Source organism: Oncorhynchus tshawytscha, linkage group LG03, assembly GCF_018296145.1.
Source record: "Oncorhynchus tshawytscha isolate Ot180627B linkage group LG03, Otsh_v2.0, whole genome shotgun sequence".
Taxonomy (NCBI): domain Eukaryota; kingdom Metazoa; phylum Chordata; class Actinopteri; order Salmoniformes; family Salmonidae; genus Oncorhynchus; species Oncorhynchus tshawytscha.
Window position 1 is genome coordinate 48,828,583 of NC_056431.1, and position 22,840 is coordinate 48,851,422.

The 22,840-nt window shown below is 42.6% G+C and overlaps 1 protein-coding gene across 4 annotated transcripts in view; it reads left to right on the top strand.

Annotated features, from left to right (window-relative positions):
* The window catches only part of LOC112246720 (tyrosine-protein phosphatase non-receptor type 4-like), a 103,069-nt gene that overhangs the window by 22,488 nt on the left and 57,741 nt on the right, over positions 1-22,840 (top strand). For all 4 annotated transcript variants that reach the window (XR_006082968.1, XR_006082965.1, XR_006082967.1 and 1 more), the window contains exon 2: positions 16,245-16,399. Coding sequence is in view for 1 of the 4 variants with exons in the window: in XM_042318660.1 (XP_042174594.1) it covers positions 16,262-16,399 (138 nt within the window). In the remaining 3 variants the exon portion in view is untranslated. The remainder of the gene's footprint in view (positions 1-16,244; positions 16,400-22,840) is intronic.

A 22,840-nucleotide genomic window follows, 5' to 3' on the forward strand; every position in this document is an offset into this window, starting at 1 on the left:
TAAATTGAGTTCCTCAGTTAGTTGGTTAACTTTTTGGCGCACCTCTCTTTAGCGGGATCATTTTCATCAACATCCGCTGAATTGCAGAGCGCCAAATTCAAATTAAATTACTAAAAATATTTATTTTTTGGAATCATATGTGCAATATAGCAAAACACAGCTTAGTTTGTTAATCCACCTGGCGTTTCAGATTTCCAAAAATCTTTTCAGCGAAAGCTATCCAAGCGCTTATGTTAGGACATCTCTCTCGGCAGACAAAACATTACAAACAGCTAGCAGCAAAGTACATTGGTCACAAGTCAGAAAAGCAATAAAATGAATCGCTTACCTTTTGATGATCTAAGGATGTTTGCACTCACGAGACTCCCAGTTACACAAATGATCCTTTTGTTCAATAAAGATTATTTTTAAATCCAAAAACCTCCATTTGGTTGGTGCGTTATGTTCAGAAATCCACAGGCTCGAGCGGTCACGACGGGGCAGACAAATTCCAAATAGTATCCTTAAAGTTCGTAGAAACATGTCAAATGTTTTTTTTAATCATCAATCCTCAGGTTGTTTTTAGAATAAATAATCAATAATATTTCAACGGGGCAGTAGCTTTTTCAATAGGAGTGAGAGAGAAAATGTCTGCTCCAAGCTGCTCACGCATGCAAAACTCTGCTGGTACCCAGCCATCCAATGACGCGATGTGATCTTTCTCGCTCATTTTTCAGAATAAAAGCCTGAAACTGTCTAAAGACTGTTCAAACCATGTGGAAGCCATAGGAAAAGGAATCTGGTTGATATCCCTTTAAATGGAGGGAAGGCATGCAATGGAACAGAGATTTCAGGAGAAACAGCACTTCCTCGTTGGATTTTCCTCAGGTTTTCGCCTGCAATATCAGTTCTGTTATGTCAAAATATTGTCTGTGTATATTTGGAAACTTTTAGTGTTTTCTATCCTGATCTGACAATTATATGCATATTCTAGTTTCTGGGCCTGAGAAATAGGCAGTTTCATTTGGTTATGTATTTCATACAAACATCTAAATACTGCCCCCTACACTCAGGTTAACTGATTTTTGTCCTCTGACGCCCTTTGGTAGGCAGACTGAGTCTGGAAGGGCATCAAGGAATCTTTCTGTTTGTCTGAGAATTTATAGCATGACTTTTGATGCTCCTTGGTTGGGGTCTGAGCAGATTATTTGTTGCAATTGCAAACGTAATAAAATGGTGGTCCGATAGTCCAGGATTATGAGGAAAAACATTAAGATCCACAACATTTATTCCATACGACAAAACTAGGTCCAGAGTATGACTGTGACAGTGAGTAGGCCCAGAGACTCCGAAAGCCTTTTGGAGTGGGTCTGTTGACTTTTCCATGTGAATATTAAAATCACCAAAAATGAGAATATTATCTTCTATGAATACAAGGTCCGAAAGGAATTCAGGGAACTCAGTGAGGAATGCTGTATATGGCCCAGGAGGCCTGTAAACAGTAGCTATAAAAAGTGATTGAGTAGGCTGCATAGATTTCAGGACTTGAAGCTCAAAATACGAAAATGTATTTTTTTTTGTGTAAATTGAAATTTGCTATCGCAAATGTTAGCAACACCCCCGCCTTTGCGGGATGCACGGGGAATATGGTCACTAGTGTAACCAGGAGGTGAGGCCTCATTTAACACAGTAAATTCATCAGGCTTAAGCCATGTTTCAGTCAGGCCAATCACATCAAGATTATGATCAGTGATTAGTTAATTGACTATAACTGCCTTTGAAGTGAGGGATCTAACATTAAGTAGCCCTATTTTGAGATGTATCACGATCTCTTTCAATAATGGCAGGAATGGAGGTCTTTATCCTATTTATATTGCTAAGGCGAACACCACCATGTTTAGTTTTGCCCAACCTAGGTCGCGGCACAGACAGTCACAATGGGGATAGCTGAGCTGACTACACTGACTGTGCTAGTGGCAGACTCTACTAAGCTGGCAGGCTGGCCTGCACCGTATTTCATTGTGGAGCTAGAGGAGTTGGAGCCCTGTCTATGTTGGTAGGTAAGATGAGCACACCCCTCCAGCTAGGATGGAGTCCGTCACTCCTCAACAGGCCAGGCTTAGTCCTGTTTGTGGGTGAGTCCCAGAAAGAGGGACAATTATCTACAAATGCTATCTTTTGGGAGGGGCAGAAAACAGTTTTCAACCAGCGACTGAGTTGTGAGACTCTGCTGTTGAGCTCATCACTCCCCCTAACTGGGAGGTGGCCAGAGACTATTACTAGATGCCGACACATTTTTTTAGCTGTTACACGCTGAAGCTATGTTGTGCTTGGGGACCTCTGACTGTTTCATCCTAACATCGTTGGTGCCAACATGGATAACAATATCTCTATACACTCGCCAGTTTTAGCTTTAGCCAGCACCATCTTCAGATTAGACTTAGTGTTGGTTGCCCCCTGGTAAACAGTGTATGATCACTGGATGATTCGTTTTAAGTCTAATACAGATGCCACCAGTATGCTACACTGAAATTACCCTTGCCTAATGATTGCGTATGAAGCTGGGCTTGCAGCACAGCTATCCTCGCTGTACGGCGATCGTGCTCCTGTATATTATGAGTACAGCGACTGCAATTAGAAGGCATCATGTTAATGTTACTACTTAGCTTCGGCTGTTGAAGGTTCTGACGAACCATGTCCAGATAAAGCGTCCGGAGTGAAAACGTTGAATGAAAAAAAGTTGAGTGAGGGAAAATTATAAACCGTAATTAAAAAGTAAACCTTAAAGTTGTCAGGTAGCAAAGTAAGGTTGGCAACCAAATGCACAGCAACACGTAAACAAGACAAAGATTGTGATTTTTGGAGAAATGCCCTCTGCTCTGATGAAACACACATTTTATGCATTTTATGAAGGAACATCTCAAGACATAATCAGGAAGTTAAAGCTTGGTTGCAAATGTGTCTTCCAAATGGACAATGACCCCAAGCATACTTCCAAAATGGTTGTACTTAAGCCATTTTGCCACAAAGTCAAGGTATTGGAGTGGCCATCACAAAGCCCTGACCTCAATCCTATAGAAAATTTGTGGGCAGAACTGAAAAAGTGTGTGAGCAAGGAGGCCTACAAACCTGACTCAGTTACACCAGCTCTGTCAGGAGGAATGGGCCAAAATTCACCCAACTTATTGTGGGAAGCTTGTGGAAGGCTACCCAAAACATTTGACACAAGTTAAACAATTTAAAGGCAGTACTACCAAATACTAATTGAGTGTATGTAAACTTCTGACCCACTGGGAATGTGGTGAAAGAAATAATAGCTGAGATATAATTATTTCTACTGTTATTCTGACGTTTCACATTCTTAACATAAAGTGGGGATCCTAACTGACCTTTTTACGAGGATGAAATGTCAGGAATTGTGAAACTGAGTTTAAATGTATTTGGCTAAGGTGTATGTCAACTTCTGACTTCAACTGTCATTTTTCAATTTAAATGATCATACAAAATTCTTGCAACCACTAGAATGTTCCAGTGCATTCAGAAAGTATTCAGACCCCTGGACTTTCCACATTTTGTTACAGTAAAGCCTTATTCTAAAATGCATTTAAGAAAACTCAGTCTGCACACAATACCCCACAATGACAAAGCAAAAACAGGTTTTTAGACATTTTCTTTCTCCAAAATAAATAATGAAATGTCACATTTACATAAGTATTCATACACTTTACTCAGTACTTTGTTGAATCACCTTTGGCAGCAATTACAACATTCTTGGCGATGACACTACAAGCTTGGCACACATGTTTGGGAAGTTATTCCCTTTCTTTTCTGCAGATCCTCTCAAGCTCTCAGGTTGGAGGGGGATTGTCACTGCACACCTATTTTCAGATCTCCGGAGATGTTCGATCAGGTTCAAGTCTGGGCTCTGGCTGGGCCAATCAAGGACATTCAGAGACTTGTCCCGAAGCCACTCCTGCTTTGTCTTGGCTGTGTTCTTAGTTGTTGTCCTGTTGGAAGGTGAACCTTCGCCCAAGTCTGATAACCTGCTTCAGAGCGCTCAGGACATCATCAAGGATCTCTTTTGTACTTTGCTCTGTTCATCTTTGCCTCGATCTTGACTTGTCTCCTAGTCCCTGCTGCTGAAAAACATCCCCACAGCATGATGCTGCCACCACTATGCTTCACCGTAGGTATGATGACAGCTTTCCTCCAGATGTGGTGCCTGGCATTTAGGCCAAAGAGTTCAGTCTTGTTTCTCATGGTCTGAGAGTCCTTTAGGTGCCTTTTGGCAAACTCCAAGCAGGCAAGTCAGTTAAGAACATTCTTATTTACAATGACGGCCTATCCCTGCCAAACCCAAACAATGCTGGGCCAAATGTGTTCGCCACCCTATGGGACTCCCAATCACGGCCCGATGTGATACAGCCTGGAATCGAACCAGGGACTGTAGCAATGCCTCATGTACTGAGATGCTGTGCCTTAGACCACTCCCCCACTCTGGAGCCGAATTTCCAGTCGTGGGCAAATTTGATGTGGCCTGTGATCGTGAAGGTACAGACTAGTGGAGCTTATGCATGGTCCGCCAGGCCCAATACCAGTCCACATACCAAGTGTTGTCATCGATCCTTGTTGAGACGCCACACTGCTGCTTTTGTCACATGGGATGGCAGCAGCTTTCCACCAAAGTGTTTGTCCTGGTAATACTATTGAGTTATCCTCTGCGTAGTTGTTGATCATGATCACCACTCGCTGCAAGTCCTCATGCTTCAGTTGTAACCTGTGCTTGCTTGGGCCAGCTCTCTTTTTGATGGGAGGCATGATTAGACCATTCTCCTTGTATGACTGGTGGAGTTGATTCAGGCGTGATCTACTGATGCCGAAAGACAAATTCTGGATACATATATTTGAGCGTTATTATACAATAGATGCAAAATGGCATTCTGAGAACATCACTACACACTTCGTACACAATGTTAGCTAGCTAGCCAGCCGTCTCATGTCCACTGGCTAGCTAACAGCAAGCTTTAACTAGCAATACAAACTGATTGTCATAGCTAGCTAAAGTTAACCAAATAGGTTCCATGTTAGCTAGTTAGGCTATAACTAGCAATGCGAAATGGCATTCTGAGTGAACATCACGAACGTTACACACGCTTCATACATGTAAGTTAAATGTTAGCTAGCAAGCCTGCCATCTAAGCTCCACTGACGTTAGCTAGCTAACAGCAAGCTTTAATTTGGTCTTTTGTTTAGACATGTAACGTTAGCTACCTAACAAATGAAATAAAATCCCAATCCATATAGTAACGTTACTAGCAATACAAACCGATTGTCATAGCTAGCTAAAGTTAAGCAAATAGATTCAATGTTAGCTAGCAAGCCAGCCATCAATCTCCAACTGGCTATCTAACAGCAAGCTTTAACTTGCAATGGAAACAACTTTCTGACAAAATTAAACTTATATCTGAAACTGTTGTTAGATTCTTACCTGTATACATGGATGAAAGCTTCACGGTTGACTGCAGCCTTTTTTAAATTACATTTTCATAGTCCACATGATACAATCGTCCTACAGAAAGTAGTCCAACTTTCTCCCCACTGACCTTTGTCGATAGCTCCTGATAAATTCAGGGCAGCAATGGTATTGAGAGCAGTAGCAACATATTTGCACTTCTCCATGGCTAACGTTATATATTTTGAAAAAACTACAGTAGAAAGGATTATCTAAGCATAACGACCAGCTCATTTTAGAGACACAAGATTCTACACCGCAGACCAATCCAAACTCATCTCTCGGCATGTTCAGCCCATCTCATTATCTCAGCCAATCATGGCTAGCGGGAAGGTTGATGTCTTTCTGTAGCTAAACCAACTAGGCTCATAATTTTAACTATTTTATTCGTATTTACAGATTACATACAAGCTTGTTATTAAGGCATGTACATGTTAGAGAAGGCATTTCTGCCAAAAAGCGCATTTTGATCATTACATTTTCTTTTACAGTAACTGCTCTCCTGTGAAGTCGTGACTTGCGACATATGCCTAGTTTGCTGAATCGGGCCACACTTATGATTTCAGAACAATCTAAGATGGTGGGTGTCAATCCTCTTTCTTGGGCTTTTTCAGGTGGAATGGCCCCAATAGTGATAAAGGGCTTGCAACTATTTTTCTTCACACAAAATTAATGAATGCAACACATTCGGACAAAAAATAGCTTGATTTACATCAAATGATTTCTCATGTTTATCATAGGAAATGTAGCTGACAACTATTTCTAATGTTCTGCTTGAAGTTAATCTGGCATTTTAAGTTGCTGCCAGAGAAACGACACCAGAGAGAAGTACACATCAGTCAGAGCACTGTCTGCTGATCATGCCTGTTGGTGAATGCTATATTTTGATTGGTCAAGATGAGAGCAAAGATATATTTTGAGTGAAGTGCAACTGAAGCACAACATTTTTATTTTTACATTTATGATTTGGAGCGAACTGTGACTGAAGCTGAGCAGAAATTCTAAGAAGCATTTGTTTTTAATCATCATTTAGAAAGCAAGATTTATTTCCTCTGCAATTTGTTTGAGGAAGTGGATAGCCAGGCCCCCCCCATACCAGTTTTTATTTATTTTTTAAATATTTTTTAAATATAAATTTGGTTGGTTGAAGTGAGCACGATCAGATTAATCAGTGATTTTGATATCATTTTGAGGGGAAATGGTGGAGTAGCTCAGTGGCAGGGCCGCCAAGCAGGAGCTTGGGGACCTGCCATTCCTACATTATATCAGAAGGTCACAGCAGTCATCAGCAAAATGTGCTGCTGAGTCTATTAGATCATATTCTCAGCCCACTCACTCACGTGTGTGTACAGTGTTTTTTTTTGTATGACACCCTGAAAGCATTGTTGTTGCCTACAGTACAATTACAATAAGAACATGCTAAAGGCACTCCATCTCCAAGGTGAACATGTGCGTACAAGACAATTCATTTTTATGCCTTCTATGAGCAAATGTTGTGTGTGTTTGTTTGCGTGTGCACTCAGTTGACGGTTTTAGATGTTTCGAGGCAGAAAAAGGCCCCTTTTTATAATGGAAAAAGATTCAAGTTGGCCTGTGTGGTTTCTCAGAATGTTTGTCTGTTCTGTGACTCTCCATTTCCTCTGAGGCAGAGAGAGGACTCCACACTGAAACCATTAACCTGACTGTCCTGCCACTTATGCACCCCTTTTTAATTTCCCCTCTTCTCTCTTCATGGGTCAGAGCATAATTAGCAAAAGGACTGGGCAGATTAACAATAATCTTCAATTAAAAGCTAATGGCACAAATCTGAATGTGATAGAAGGATTAGGCAGAATCAAAATTGTGGGCAGTTTCCTTTTAATAATATTGGTATTTCCCTTCTCGAGGATCATCTCCACCTCTGATCCACCACCTACTGTGATTCTAGGAAATAAGCATGTCACAACTGACCGACATGCACCCAATTGACTGACAGCAGTTGCTGGTCAGCTCCTGTCCACATGCCAATAGCCCAATAGTATTCTAACACTCAGTGGTTGCATTAGTTTTCAGAAATCTACATTTTCAAAATGCAGACGGACAGAAAATCTGTTGTAAACCATTTCACCTGTGTTTTATATTGAAAGTTTGTAGCCAGCTACATTTCCTAAGTTTTGCTTGAAGTTAATCTTGCATTTTAACTTGCTACCAGAGGAAAAACTACACTGGAGGAAAGTACTGGAAAAAAGTAGCCTACACCAGTCAGAGCGCTGTCTGGTGATCTAATGACCAGCAACGATGGGCTATTGCATCTGATTGGAGAAGTGCAACTGAAGCACGAAATTAGTCCTTTTACATTCATGATTTGGAGTGAACCCTGACTGACACCAAGCAAATTGTACAGTAAGAAGCATTTTAGATGTGTTTACAAAACGCAGCAAGATATTTGTCTGCGGTTTTATCTTTTCTGCATGAAAAATGCAGAATCCTGCATTAATGCGACCCCTGGCTGACTGAAGTCTATACCATTTTCCAAGACAATTCAATGTCTGGTTGTGAGTTAGGACTTACTGACACATGCTTTGACTGTGTTCTTAGAAACACAGCCTGAAGAACAGAGGGTCAGTTGTGTGTCAGTAATTCACTCTACCCACACCTCCCAGGATTCTCTCAATTTTAGAACCTGGCAGTCATGGAGCCCACAGAGGATGTTTTTGTCCAAATCAAAGCAATGCATCGGCCAGACTTAACTAGTAGCTACCTCCAGCAGCCTGAGCACCTCCTGGGGCCTTTTACAGCTCCTCTAATGAAGAGGCTGATTCACTTACAGCCTATCGATTTCCCTGGAACTCCCTGGCTTGTTCCCCCTGCCTGCTGCCACACCTCTCCTCTGGAGCTAGCGGACTGTGAGCTGCCCGGCTGTTAGCTGCCTATCAGGCCAGGCGTGAGGCATGCTGCCTTGGCTTTAGTTGGCTGCAGTGTTAACCGTCAACGCGTTGCAGGAGCAGCAGGGGGTCTACTCCATGGCGCACCTGGCCTCCCCACTGCGACAGCTGCCAGGCAGGAATGTGCAAGGTCGAGGTGGATGTGGGTGGAAATTCGCAGCGTGATCAGAACACGACCCCCTAACATTTAAACCTGCTAATGTAAGCGCCAAAGAAATCAGGGGAATGTGCTGCTTTAATCAAATGTATGTTTCTCTTTCTGGAAGTCCTGAGTCTAGTGTGATGGGAGACTAAGTGTCTCCTGTTTTGAACTGCTCCTCCTGAATGATGTGTAACCAGTTTCCACTTTGACTCACATCACTGGATGACTGATCTGTTAATCATGCCAGACTTGGAAATTTAGTGGTTTTAATAAATTAATCATAATGTATTTTTAATTGACCAAGAACCTGTAATAGACTGTAGCCTTGGCCGTTCTGTACCACAATATTTAAGCAGATTTAGTTGCAGTGCACGATTACAATGACCGTTGAATAGTTACTGCAGTATGCTGTTAAAATGATGAACTCGGCCCAGAACTAGCATCTTGCTGTCCCATTTGATAGTTAAGTCGGTGTAGAATAATGAATGTTTTATGAGTGTACATGTTTACCAACTATTACTAGCGAATGCATTCTTAGTCTTGTTTTGCTAGTGAGCTGGTTAAAAATAGACAAGCCGTGTGTGTTTCTCAAGCCTGTGGTGTGTGTGAAGTAGAGCCATGATCCCAGGCAGAGGTCACAACAGTCAGTCATGTCATAAGACCTCATGAGGACACTGACCTTCCTAATGCTTTAAGTTGAGGAAATAAGTCTGGTGTCACTCAGTCTCAGCTGAGATTCATAGACTTCCTGATGTTAACATCATTTCAACACACTTTTATGATCATGGGATATTGATGGCTCCAACTGTAACACATATCAATGTAAAGGGGTAAAGGCTTCACATATTCATCCTCAACCTTATTTTAATCAATTTACAAGTTAATGTAAACCTTTTGAAATGCCCAGCATGCTCATGCTTTGACAGCTGCACAGTTCATACAGTAGCTTAACAGAAGCGCAGTGTGCTTTCAATTAACTCTGGACTGAGCTGATGGCAAAGCAAATTTTGCCCCTACCGGGAAACACACCAGTCTTAAAAACCTTCACAGCCGGAGCCCTGTAAGCGTCTGGAAATTAAACGGGTGGGGGTCAAAGTTGTTTTGGCCAGAGGAGGAAAGTGTACAATCCTGTGTGCATTAATTTGACAGCTCAACCCCAGGAAGCAGGCCTGTAAAGGTCATGGGTGTTGAGGCTGGCCGGGCAGTGCGACAACGCCATGGCCGCCGCTGGGCTCAGCTAACTGACCTTTGAGCAATGTTTGTGCTCAGAATACGTTAAAGCTGATGTTCTTGGAAAGGAATGGAGTTCTCTTGCGTAAAACCCTAAGTTGTAAACTGCACCTTCCCCTCCCCTGTTCTCTCCCCTCTACACTATCCCCTAGCCTCCACCTCCTGTGGGCTACTGGCCACTCAGCTGTAAGCTAGCCACTGACTCTCACACAGGTTCCAGTGAACTCTAGAAACATGTATTACTACAGAAACGTAAGAAATCAAGTTTTTCCAATACAAGCAGTAGACCTCCATCAGGGAACAAACCTCAGACACCACTCCTTAGAGAGCGACCTGAAATACAGTTGAGATACAATTTATTTTCTAAGTGTTTATCTGAGGTAGGGGTGTGAATGTTTTAAGTGTTTCAACGAAATTGGTATCTTCAACGTTTTTGAAGAAAATCCATGTTAACTGCACTGTGGAAAAACAGTTTTAGTTTTTATCGCAAAACTACCACTAACAGGTCCCCATCATAAATGGAACAATACAAATTGTACAAATACCTAACGCAACAATGCTTTAACTTTCGTAGGAGGAGATATGCATCTTTCAAATGATTTGCCACAGCGCTCCACACATCGTCATTAACTGTTGGAAAAATGGCAGGGTGAGACATACGACAGCAGTGAAAGTCCTGTATGGCAATACTTTAAATGAGAATGTGATGAAATGAAAACTTTGCTTGGTGAAATTAAGCTACAGTGGCAGTACAGGTGATGCTTAACCATCTGAAAGGGAGGCACCGTGAGACCCAAACTGTTGCTGGCAGCGGGCGCAGGTCCGCAACAGACGCTAGACAGGCTTTTCACGCGAAAGTGCGTTAAGGGACGTAGTGATGAAATGCCACCTGATTTTAGAAATGATTGCGGTTGATTTGCAGCCATTGTCAATGGTGGAGGATGTCGGCTTCAATGCGCGCTGATGGCATATCTAGAACCAGACTACAAGATTCCGTGTCCCATGTCGAACAACAGTGACTGCCTGGATGGAGAAGTTGTACTCTGCAAGTACAACGCATGAGCTCTCAAAAACCCGATACGTGGTGTTAAGATTTTTGGACGTCTATGAACAAGCTGTTATATACGGGTCGCGTTAGAGTACTGAAATGTTTAAGTGGACCATGATAATCTGCTTTTTAAACTTGCGTTTTATATTTAAAGTCAAGTGTTTTCTTTGCTTCAGTAGAGTAATCAGGGGTGTGCAACTATAGTTGTCCTTCACAGAAAATAGCCAACCTTATTAGTGCAACATAGTCTGCAGAAAATAACTTAATGTAATTTGGTAAAAATGAAGTGCAACGGTATTTGGCTAGCAGCGACAAGTAAATGATCTTCAAATGAAGAAGCAAGATCTTTATTTCTGTTTAGGATAAGTAGCTTGCTACATTCTATGATGTTTTGCTTGAAGTTACCTAATGGAGAAAAGTAAGCTACACTGAGAAGAGAAGTACCGGAGAAATGCTACAGATCAGTCCGAGCACTGTCTGCTGATAGAATGCCCTTCTGTGAATTCTCATCCTGAGTGGAGGAGTGCAACTGAAGCCAAACGTGAGTCTGATGTCAAGCAGAAATGACAATAAGAAGCATTTTCTTATGAGTTTTATATTTTTCTCTCCCCCAAATGAAAAACACAGAATTCTGCGTTAACGCAACCCCTGCATAGTGGTTCCTCCTTTTAAAAGTTGCGAGCTTACGCCGCGGGACTTAAAGGTAATTTGTGGTTTTGTACGGTACCCTGTGTCACCACCTCATTGCTCCAGACCAGACTAGACCTTGAGGTTCAAGGCAGGAGGACAGGGGGCACGGGATGGGCCGCAGAGCCGGCACAGAAGACAGACTTGGCCCATGGAAGGGAGGAAGGGAGTTGAACCCCACCACGACACACTGGCAACACTTTAATGGGCGTTGCACTAATAATGGCGCTGACTAGGGAAACGTTCCCTCTGTTCTGTTCTTAGTCAAACTAAAAAATGTAACTAATAATGGGTTCTTTATGCTTTCATTAATAAAATAATGATAAAAATAGTCTGTTTATTTAGCTATGGACCCATAACGAATTACAATGGGAATAAATATCACTGAATTACAGAAATATCCTCAATGTAATTATTGGCGGAGAGTCACTTCATATTTTTCAATATACTGTAGGCCTACCATAGGCGACATGAGTCTCTCTAGTGTTGAGTAATGTGCTGTTAATAGTGGTGTAGGTCTTATTTAAAGAGCATATTGAAGTGAGCAGCAGTAGGCATTTGCTTCAAATCCTATAACTATTTTAGCATTGTTTCGTGCTTCTCTGAGACAAGCATGGGGACTGGCCTTGACAAATCAATGAGGTTTTTATTTTCACTTAATTTCCATTTGTGTATTAGACTAGAATTAGAAAATTAGGGTGTAGAAATGTTATGCTCATATACCCTGATTAAGACAGCTAGTCGGTCAACGTTGGTTATTAAATTATTGCCTCTGAGCTCCTAGAGCGGGCGGCTCTCCTTTAATTTTTCAAGTGTTCCACTCCTCTAGCCAAAATTGGTGTGCGTTTCTTTCGCCTCTAGATACCCTTAGTGTGATCTTTATTTAACTAAGCAAGTCAGTTAAGAACAAATTCTTATTTACAAGGACAGCCTACTCCTTCCTCCCCGTCGGGGAATTGAACCCCGGGCTTCTGCATGCCCGCATTCTCTAGTACAGCCACTATTGAAGGCTATCAAATGCTTCTCAAAGATGCCCTCTGGTGGTCAAACTAGCACTAACTAGCATTAATGGTACCAGTGGTTCACACTCAAATAACGTGCCATAGAATTCTGCGGCACCATGCAAGCTGCCCGCAGTACTCAGCAGAGAATCTAAAAACAGCATTAATTACCATAGTTGCTGAGTGGGTGGGGGACAGCATTAAGGTGAGCGCCGTTTGGTAACCAGCTGCGGTAGATGGAATTGCATTGCCACCTAGGGGTTATACGCAGGAAAATATCTGCACTGTGAATTCACATGCAATTGTATTTTTTTATCATTTAAATGCAACAAAACACATCTGTTAAACATTTAAGGAACATTTTACATTTGTCACAGCCCTACTTTGAGGAGTTGATGATTTGCATAATGGCCTTGCTTGGGAGTGATGGGCTGAATTTATTCTAAAAGAGTAACATAAACAAACCAAACATTTACCCACAATGGGAGGAGTGGAGACTGGGAGAGCACGACACAACTCTGTGCTATTCGTGTGATTGTAAAAATGTATATTTTTATGAAGGTCTGAGATGATAGCTGTCCGGAACACGAAGTACCTGCTCACTAAGTCAGAAATGGATTCATTGTAGCTTATGTGCTGTCACAATGCCTTCACTGATCTTATTCTGATTGTATAAATAAAACATTTACAAGTGTTTTTTTTCAGTTGCTGGTGTCCTGTTACAAATGCCAGCTGGGATATTTGTTTCCATTGCAAGGTGTTTGGTAAAATGATGACACCAGCTCAATATGTTTAAGGTCAATAGTGCAACAGTGTTGAATGTCCTCCAAAAACAATGACCAGAAAACAAACTGCTTACCTTCATCATAAATATGGCTATCCTGGGACTAGGATTTGTAGTGTTGTCCTTTTTGCTGAAATGAAATGAGGCGTAACAGTGCTCTCCAGTTTGGTGTTGCTGTTGTGTTGAATGTGGTTGTTTTACACCAGCCTATAGAATAGGCCTAACCTATGGATTGGACATGGGAACAGACCTTAAGTGATATTCATCAGTCAAGGATAATTTATTCACTATGCGGCCAGTGGAAGTGTCACCAGGAGTCCAGGGAAGCTTGTGGTAGAGTGAGGGTATGGGTATTGTCCTCATAGCTACAAACAGTGGCATTTCCCTACTAACATTGTATGGTTTTACCCCAGGCATCCAACATAATAGGTAGTGTCTGGCTATCCAGAAAGTCAATGGTCAAATGCTACCTACAACCCCTGAACACCCTTTCTATGAAACAAGCATTCTTCCCACTCTGTTGTCTGTGAGCCCATTCTCTGTGCTGTCCTAGATACTAGTACAGCAAACCTGTAGTGTTGTTTTTTCTTGTACTCAACCAAGGGAGGGTAGTCCCATGCTGTTTTCTCAAACAAGCCTCTATTCTTAATTGTATTGTCATCCTTGAGTTGTCACATAGCTGGCGATCTTGGCAGGAATTCTCTTCTAACACCACTCTCCAACTGTCTTTTGATATCACCCCACATGAAGATGAAACGCAAGTCTCTACATCTGTAATTGACCACCTGTTTCTCTGTGGCCCAATTTTGGCGAACAGTGTACAGTATACTACTACACGTTACTGTAGCAGGGAGGAAAGGATATCTTCAGATTCCTCTTCGCTTTTCTACTATCCTCTGGTCTGCATTGTGGCTGACCTAAGCTTTGGGATGCATCCCAAATGGTAACCAATTTCCTATATAGTGCACTACTTTTGACCAAAGCCCACAGGCCTCTGTTCAAAAGTAGTCCACTATAAAGGGAAAGGGTTGCCATTTGGGACGCAACCTGAGTATTTGTTGTGAGGACACATACTGTACATTTCCAATGGGTGTAACTGTGGAGAGGGGTTTGGCCGGTGGAGGATTGGGAAGATGGGGGACAGAGACGGGAGCTGCTGGGACGTCTGTTTGTTATAAGCCGAGAGCATCGGAGGAGCCCGCTGGGGTCATTAGGCTTGACACACACACACACACACACACACACACACACACACACACACACGTCAGCCTAGGCCCAGTGTTTGGAAGCTCTGCTGACTGGAGGAAGCAATAATGGAAGCATTCTTGCGGAGTGATCCCGGCTGAGCGGCCAGCCGACCTGCTGGATCGCTAACTCACTGGCTTTGTTCTCCTCTCATTGGGATGGGATATGGAGACTAATTACACTTATTATATACACACACACTGCTTTTGATTTAGAACTGAAATCGTTTGTGAGAAGTGTGTGATGTATTTGGTATACAGTTTTTATATTGTCATCGTGAGTAGTTTTAATCTCTTATTACAGCTGGTAACCTTTGCGTCCGTTGAATGATAAAAAAACAACAAAAAGCCTTTTGGCTCATGGTTGTCTTAGTCTCCACAGCCTAGCTGAGAGGCTGAAGGGAACAGCTCGCAGCTGTGTGTCACTGAGCTGCGGTGAAGGTGCTTCCTCATGACTTCACCTCATCGCTGCCCGGCGTACCCGCTCCATCCACTCGATGTAGAGCCCCACATGTATGACACCAGGGTTGTGAGGGCAAACACAGCCGCTGCATGCCTGGGAGTCTGCCGGTTACAGAGATGACATGTTTTCACATTGCTGACACTGCTCGTTTGATGTCAACTACAGTGAACATGATTCAACTTGACTCTGGGAGATATTGAAGATGTGATGTTTGGAAGGTATTCTTAAAAAATATATATTATTGTACATGTGCATCTTATCAGATTCCTCTTCCCATACCGTATGCGTGACTAGTGAGCTGTAAGTAATCGCCCCCCCAGGGCCTTTCTTAAACACTAAGATAATATTTTCCAAGTACTGTATCTCCTGTCCTAAGAGCACTTTTGCCATCACTGCATTAGCATACGCCTGAAGACATTCATTTTGCATTTGTCATTTTAGCAGGCTCTCTTATCCATAGCGACTTAGTTATTCATCAACTACCCATCAGACAATACCCAGAACCTCTATATGACAGGTTAAAGACATATCTGGGAGTTGTAGAAAGAGATGGACAATGTGGTATTTATCCGGGAGAGCTGGTACCCCCTTATAGGAGATTTTACATTCCCAGAAATACTAAGTACATTAGGGCAGCAGGCAACGTATGTTCGTGGAACAAGTGCTCTCGTGACTCTCCACGGCACACTTGATTTGGTCCCTGGGGTCCCCTGCTATGTCTGTTCAACTCAGCACTTCTGCACACACAGGCAATCTCCTCCCATTCAAATTCATCATCGGTGATGCCTCCTGATATTTTGTGACAACCACTCAAAGGCAAGGAAAAGCCTTCCATATGGATCCATCAGGTTTAAATGAAGGTGCCTTGACCTCCGTTGCTGCAGTGTAGCCGATCCCTAGAGGTGCAATTCTGTCAGAGTTCACATGGAGTTATACTCAGCATGTAGGCTGCTATACTCCCTATTCATTTGAATTCTTGTCAGATGGAGCACTTGTTGCCCCCTCTGCGTGTGAAGGCTTGTTAGCGTAGTGCTGATGTCAGTAGTACTGTATGATAGACTTTGCGGCCCTCTAACTCATTCCCAAAAGAATGCATTTCAGAACTGTCATTCTGTATGAGTGTTGCCAGACCGACTTGACAAGAAAAGTGTACCTGTCAACTCTACAGTAATCTGTGCATTGGCCAGGTTGTCAATGTCCGCTTCCTTAGTCTCTCTGTCTCTGTTGCAGACCCTGGTTGGACCGTAATGACCGCACGCTTCCGGTTGCCTGCTGGCAGATCTTACAATGTCCGGGCGTCGGAGCTGGCACGCGACAGCCAGCACACGGAGGTGGTCTGCAACATACTTCTCTTGGACAACACCGTCCAATCCTTCAAAGTTAACGTAAGTATCACAACAAACTCTAGTATATTCATGTTTGTGTACAGTATGTTCCTGATCCACTGTAATGTGTTAACCATGTTGAAAGCACTAAATGGCCATGTCCCAGAGTAGTACAGTATTGCAGCCCTACTCTACACACAAACTGGCTCTCCAACTATCGAACACTGTCCTCTTGCGGTGGTAGATCTTTCAGGGCTATTTTGGCGCCAAGATTGTGCAACTCTCCCCTATAAAATGTCCAGGACTGTTAGACCACAACATGTTCTTAATCTAAGATGAAAATGACCCCCAGCTGTTCCTGACACCCTCTGCAGGGTGGAGAAGGATGGGGGTTTAGGCCAGGGCTGCAGCCCTAGCTCCTCTCACCATGAAATGCCTGACATTCCTACTCAGAGGAGCCTCCCCAAGTGCTGCCCATTTCAAGTACATACTCGCTCACAGGCAGCATCTTTCTAGCTACACATACACACTACACACACTGGGTGCCAATCAGGGACAGTAAATCATAGTGTTCACTGTCTTGATTGCAACACTATTGTTTTCCCTCCTGATAGAGAGCAGTTGCTGCTGCTGCTGCTAGGTTATTTGAGCGCGGCAGCCAGCCACAGAGAAAATGTTCACCGCGGGACATTTCTCTCGATGTTGTCATTGTTCAGAAAGATGGCCACAGAATCATATTTAATGTCAGGGGGAATATAAAAGCGGTTGCACAAAGTCACAAACTGTCCCCACATGTTATATAATAGTTATTATGGAACTTCTGAGTTGTGTTTTTATTTTATTTTTATAATCTCCAGCTGTTTCCCCGGTAGCCCAGCTTTAACAGGAGCTCATGACTGGTCTTGGCCGAGCAGCTTAATGAATCAAACTCAACTTTCCTGATTTCCTCCCTCAGTTTCACAGCGATTTGTACTATACGGTTCCTGGAAACCCAGCCGTCCCTGGCGTAACGAGTTGAATTGATCAGATTTAACCAAGCCTTGTTATGACTTACATAGATCTTTTGAATGTGAGTGGAAATTCATAATCCAAGATGGAGAGTTGAGAGCAAGAGAAGGGAGGAGGAGAGAGGGGGATGAAGGGGATAGTGAGGAAGGGCCTGAGTGATTGTTGGTGTCAGACAGGTCAATGTAAATATTCTCATTCCTGGTTGTCTGGGTGGGTGTAAAGTGGGGAAAGGTAGGGCATGTGCTTAACTATACGCTCATGCATGCATACATTGTGAGGTGCTTTCTGGACAAGCTTAAAAGGGTGTGCGAGCATGGTGTTGTGTATCGGGTGTGAGTGTGACGCTCGACTGTGTGTGTAGCCCCATGCCATATCCTCAGCCCCTGGCCTCCCACTTTAGAACTCCCCACCCAGGGGACCACTCAGAGACTCCTCTCCCTGCCTGCCCCCTTCTCTCCCTGCCGGCCTGTGTCCAGGTTTAAAGTTCTGTCACTGCGACGGATTTCCGTCCTATGAATTCTGGAGAGTTCGTTTAAAAATGCTGCTTTGGAGATGAGACTGATACAGAATTGTCTGTTCTATGAAATACATTCCCAAATAATTGTTTTTACAAATAGACTTACGCTGTGTGCACTGAACTGACAGTGATGTTGAGATGAAGGGATTTAAATTAGAGGTTGACCGATTAATCGGAATGGCCGATTTAATTAGGGCCGATTTCAAGTTTTCATAACATTCGGAAATCGGTATTTTTGGGTGGCGATTTATTTTTTAAATATTATTTTTTATTTTCTAAATATTTTTTATACTTTTTTATTTAATTAGGCAAGTCAGTTAAGAACACATTCTTATTTTAAATGACGGCCTAGGAACGGTGGGTTAACTGCCTCGTTCAGGCGCAGAACGACAGATTTTCACCTTGTCAGCTCGGGGGACCCAATCTTGCAACCTTACAGTTAACTAGTCCAGCGCAGTAACAACCTGCCTCTCTCTCGTTGCACTCCACAAGGAGACTGCCTGTTACCTTGGCTTACTGCATTTGCGTAAGTTGCTAGCTAGCATTAAACTTATCTTATCAAAAACAATCGATCATAATCACTAGTTAACTACACATGGTTCACAATATTACTAGATATTATCTAGCGTATCCTGCGTTGCATATAATCTGACTGAGCATACAAGTATCTAAGTATCTGACTGAGCGGTGGTAGGCAGAAGCAGGCGCGTAAACATTCATTCAAACAGCACTTTAGTGCGTTTTGCCAGCAGCTCTTTGTTGTGCGTCAAGCATTGCGCTGTTTATGACTTCAAGCCTATCAACTCCCGAGATGATGCTTGTGTAACTGAAGTGAAATGGCTAGCTAGTTAGCGCGCTAATAGCGTTTCAAACATCACTCGCTCTGAGCCTGCTTGTAGTTGTTCCCCTTGCTCTGCATGGGTAACGCTGCTTCGATGGTGGCTGTTGTCGTTGTGTTGCTGGTTCAAGCCCAGTGAGGAGCGAGGAGAGGGACGGAAGCTATACTGTTACACTGGCAATACTAAAGTGCCTATAAGAACATCCAATAGTGAAAGGTTAATGAAATACAATGCTACAATTCACTCATGCTGCCAAACATGCCCTTGTAAAACTGACCATCCTACCGATCCTCGACTTCGGCGACATCATTTACAAAATAGCCTCCAATACCCTACTCAATCAATTGGATGCAGTCTATCACAAGCCATCCGTTTTGTCACCAAAGCCCCATATACTACCCACCACTGCGACCTGTACGCTCTCGTTGGCTGGGCCTCGCTTCATACTCGTCGCCAAACCCACTGGCTCCATATCATCTACAAGACCCTGCTAGGTAAAGTCCCCCCTTATCTCAGCTCGCTGGTCACCATAGCATCACCCACCTGTAGCACGCGCTCCAGCAGGTATATCTCTCTGGTCACCCCCAAAACCAATTCTTACTTTGGCCGCCTCGCCTTCCAGTTCTCTGCTGCCAATGACTGGAACGAACTGCAACAATCTTTGAAACTGGAAACACTTATCCCACTCACTAGCTTTAAGCACCAGCTGTCAGAACGGCTCACAGCTCACAGATTACTGCACCTGTACATAGCCCATCTATGATTTAGCCCAAACTACCCCTCCCCCCACTGTATTTATTTATTTATTTTGCTCCTTTGCACCCCATTATTTCTCTCTACTTTGCACATTCTTCCACTGCAAATCTACCATTCCAGTGTTTTACTTGCTATATTGTATTTACTTTGCCACCATGGCCTCTTTTGCCTTTACCTCATCTCACCTCATTCGCTCACATCGTATATAGACTTATTTTTCTACTGTATTATTGACTGCATGTTTGTTTTACTCCATGTGTAACTCTGTGTCGTTGTATGTGCTTTATCTTGGCCAGGTCGCAATTGTAAATGAGAACTTGTTCTCAACTTGCCTACCTGGTTAAATAAAGATTAAATAAATAAATCAATTTTAAAAAGTAGAGCAAAACACAATTTTGTGTAACTCAAAATGGGTCAAAAGTCTACAAAGATCTAGAATAAAGGTGTTGTGCATTTCAGTTAAAATAACTCCCATGTTTATATCCCAGGACAAATTAGCTAGCAACAAACAGCAAGCTAGCTAAATGTCCATGAATGTTTTTGTGTATTTTTACCTGTCCCCACATTTTAATATGGTTGGTTCAGAGTTGGTTTTGTGATATTTCAACCAACGTGTCCTAATTGTCTCTGGTGTGGATGGACAAAATCAGTATGTGGACACATTCACATGCCTGGTTTTGTCAGCATGTAAGGCTGTACCTGCTTTACGTTAGTTTTAAGTGGCCAAGTAGGCACTGTGGCTTTTTGATCATAATGTAGGCCTACCAGAGTGGTCAACCATCAAAAACTTTGAGTACATCCATCCTATAACATTTTAACATAGAACAGCTATTTCCATCATTCAGCCGACAGTGGTGTTCAATGTAGGCATACATACCATGAGACTTTTGAAATTAACCTGTTTATCCACTTGTTCCTCAGTCATGGTGACTGAAAATGTTTGATGCAAAATACGATTCATTATTATTCCCATACCATTATTAGAGAATCAGACAAATTATGCTACGCTCTGCCTATTAGCTACTTAGCTTATTCAAGACGTATCAAAATACAACACTGTCCCTTTTAAAACAAACTTGACTTGCTTTTCAAAGTTGGCTAGAAATGCATACATTTTGTGCTCTTTTTGGAAGCAACCACTCAACCATTTGACTAGAAATGAGCTATAACATGGTTAATAACGCACTAACTAGCAAATTTTATGAACAAATATGCACATGTGGCTACATGTAGCTTTCGCTTTGATCTCAAAACATCTATTCGCAACTGCTCATACTGTAGCCTTAACACAGTCTAGTTCAAGATGAATGGCATAGATCCATTTGGCAGTGGCTATTCCCATATAGGCCTACTTCAGCTCTGTTTGGTTATGGGGCACCGGTCTATGGAGAGTGTGGGCCTGAGTCGTGCCTGTCCTACTCCGATGCGCTCTGCCTACAACAAAATCTCTGGCAAAGTTAGTTTTGTATATTATGTCTTGCATAGTTTTTGTTAAGGTATGCTACATTGAAAGTGGCTAATGCGTTGATTCGATCACAATTCCCACAGCAGAGTGAAATGTTGCTAGTGTTAACTAAAGGGGAAAACTAGAAAATTGAGTGAAGTTCAATCTAGTGCTTCTCTGCAAGGCAGTTTAGAGAGAACATTGTCCAAAAGTTCATCTGACTTGGTAAGTAGTTAAAGGGCCTCTTTGACAAAATCCCAAACTAATTATGATTTCCCCTTAAAAGCATGGTCATTACTTTTTTACATGAAAGGTGAGGTTAACTTGGCCCCCGACAATAGATCAGAGAGCGACAATCAAGCTGATTTTATTTTCTACATTTTCTATTTTCTTTCTGTATCTGTTTTCTGCTGCTCCTGGACAAGCTGCCTCATGTCTTTCCACATTTCCCTCATTCCTCCAGGCTTAGGCTCTAGCAGTGCCCCAAGCCTCTTTTTAAAGACTTTACTAGAGATCCGTCTAGCTTTATGTCTTATGATTGCAACCATGTACACAGTATGTTTAAATGTGAATACTATATTGTGTGTTTATGTTCATACTTGTTTTCTCACACAGACTTCTGTGCATAGACACCACATCTACTTTAGAGATCTTTCATTCAGACCCCTGGCCTGCATTGACTCTAACATTCCCCCTCTCCTCCCTCGCTAGTCCAGTCCTCACCATCTCAGGCGCTGGCTCACAGATAGAAGTGTGACGATTGAAGATCAGCACAAGACTGGTTGTTTGGCCCTGCCTTCCGAGTCATTCACCCCCCCACTCACCCAGTCTTCAGTGGGGATCTCAGAATAGGCCTATTGCCATTCTCCTCCACAGATGGGCTAGCCCTCTAGTCAAGTTCTCTCAAGTTGCCTCCCAGATAACTGAAGTATCTTTCAAGACATGTGTTAATCTAACTTTCCCATTCATTCTAATTACCTCAGTGTCCACCCAGTCTTAAGATAACAACATTGAGACAAACGTCAGCAAGTTAACTAGCATGCAGTGAGAAGATAAGAGTCGTGTAAATTAACCTCCTTCCCATGCTTCAGAGTGCTGTCCTATCAATGTGTGAGTGTGCGTTTGTTTGGCTGCATTTGCACATTTGTCCTGAGGCTTTTAGAAAGCCAGCGAGGAGGAGACGGCAGCCTGAGATCTTGCTAGAGTAACACAAAAGAAAGGGCCCACATCCAGTCAGAACAACCACTTCAGACAGTCAAGGAGCAGCAAATAACACAGAAGTAAAGCATTGGAATAGATTAGGAAATGTCACAATTCCATGCTGGCTGAAAATTATTTTCGTGATGTGAAATTTAGGCTCCAAAATCCACAGTCCTCTACTCTCGGCAGTGGGTACTTTTTTTAAAAGAATAACCGACAATGACCTGCCTTATTATTATTATTCGACCATGCTGGTCATTTATGAACATTTGAACATCTTGGCCATGTTCTGTTATAATCTCCACCCGGCACAGCCAGAAGAGGACTGGCCACCCCACATAGCCTGGTTCCTCTCTAGGTTTCTTCCTAGGTTTTGGCCTTTCTAGGGAGTTTTTCCTAGCCACCGTGCTTCTACACCTGCATTGCTTGCTGTTTGGGGTTTTAGGCTGGGTTTCTGTACAGCACTTTGAGATATCAGCTGATGTACGAAGGGCTATATAAATAAATTTGTTTTGATTTTTTTACCAACTTTTTGACTTGGCGCAACTAGCCTACAGCTGAACATTTTGGTTTTCTGTAAGCCTGTGAGAGACCATTTCTGTGGTGCCTAGCCTATTGGTTGTAAAGCACAACAACCACACAGTTAATTGGTCTCCATACTACACACCGAGCATTGAATCAGCTGTGTGAATGTTGAATTCCATGCTGCTACAGTACCCAAGATATATGTCAGAGAC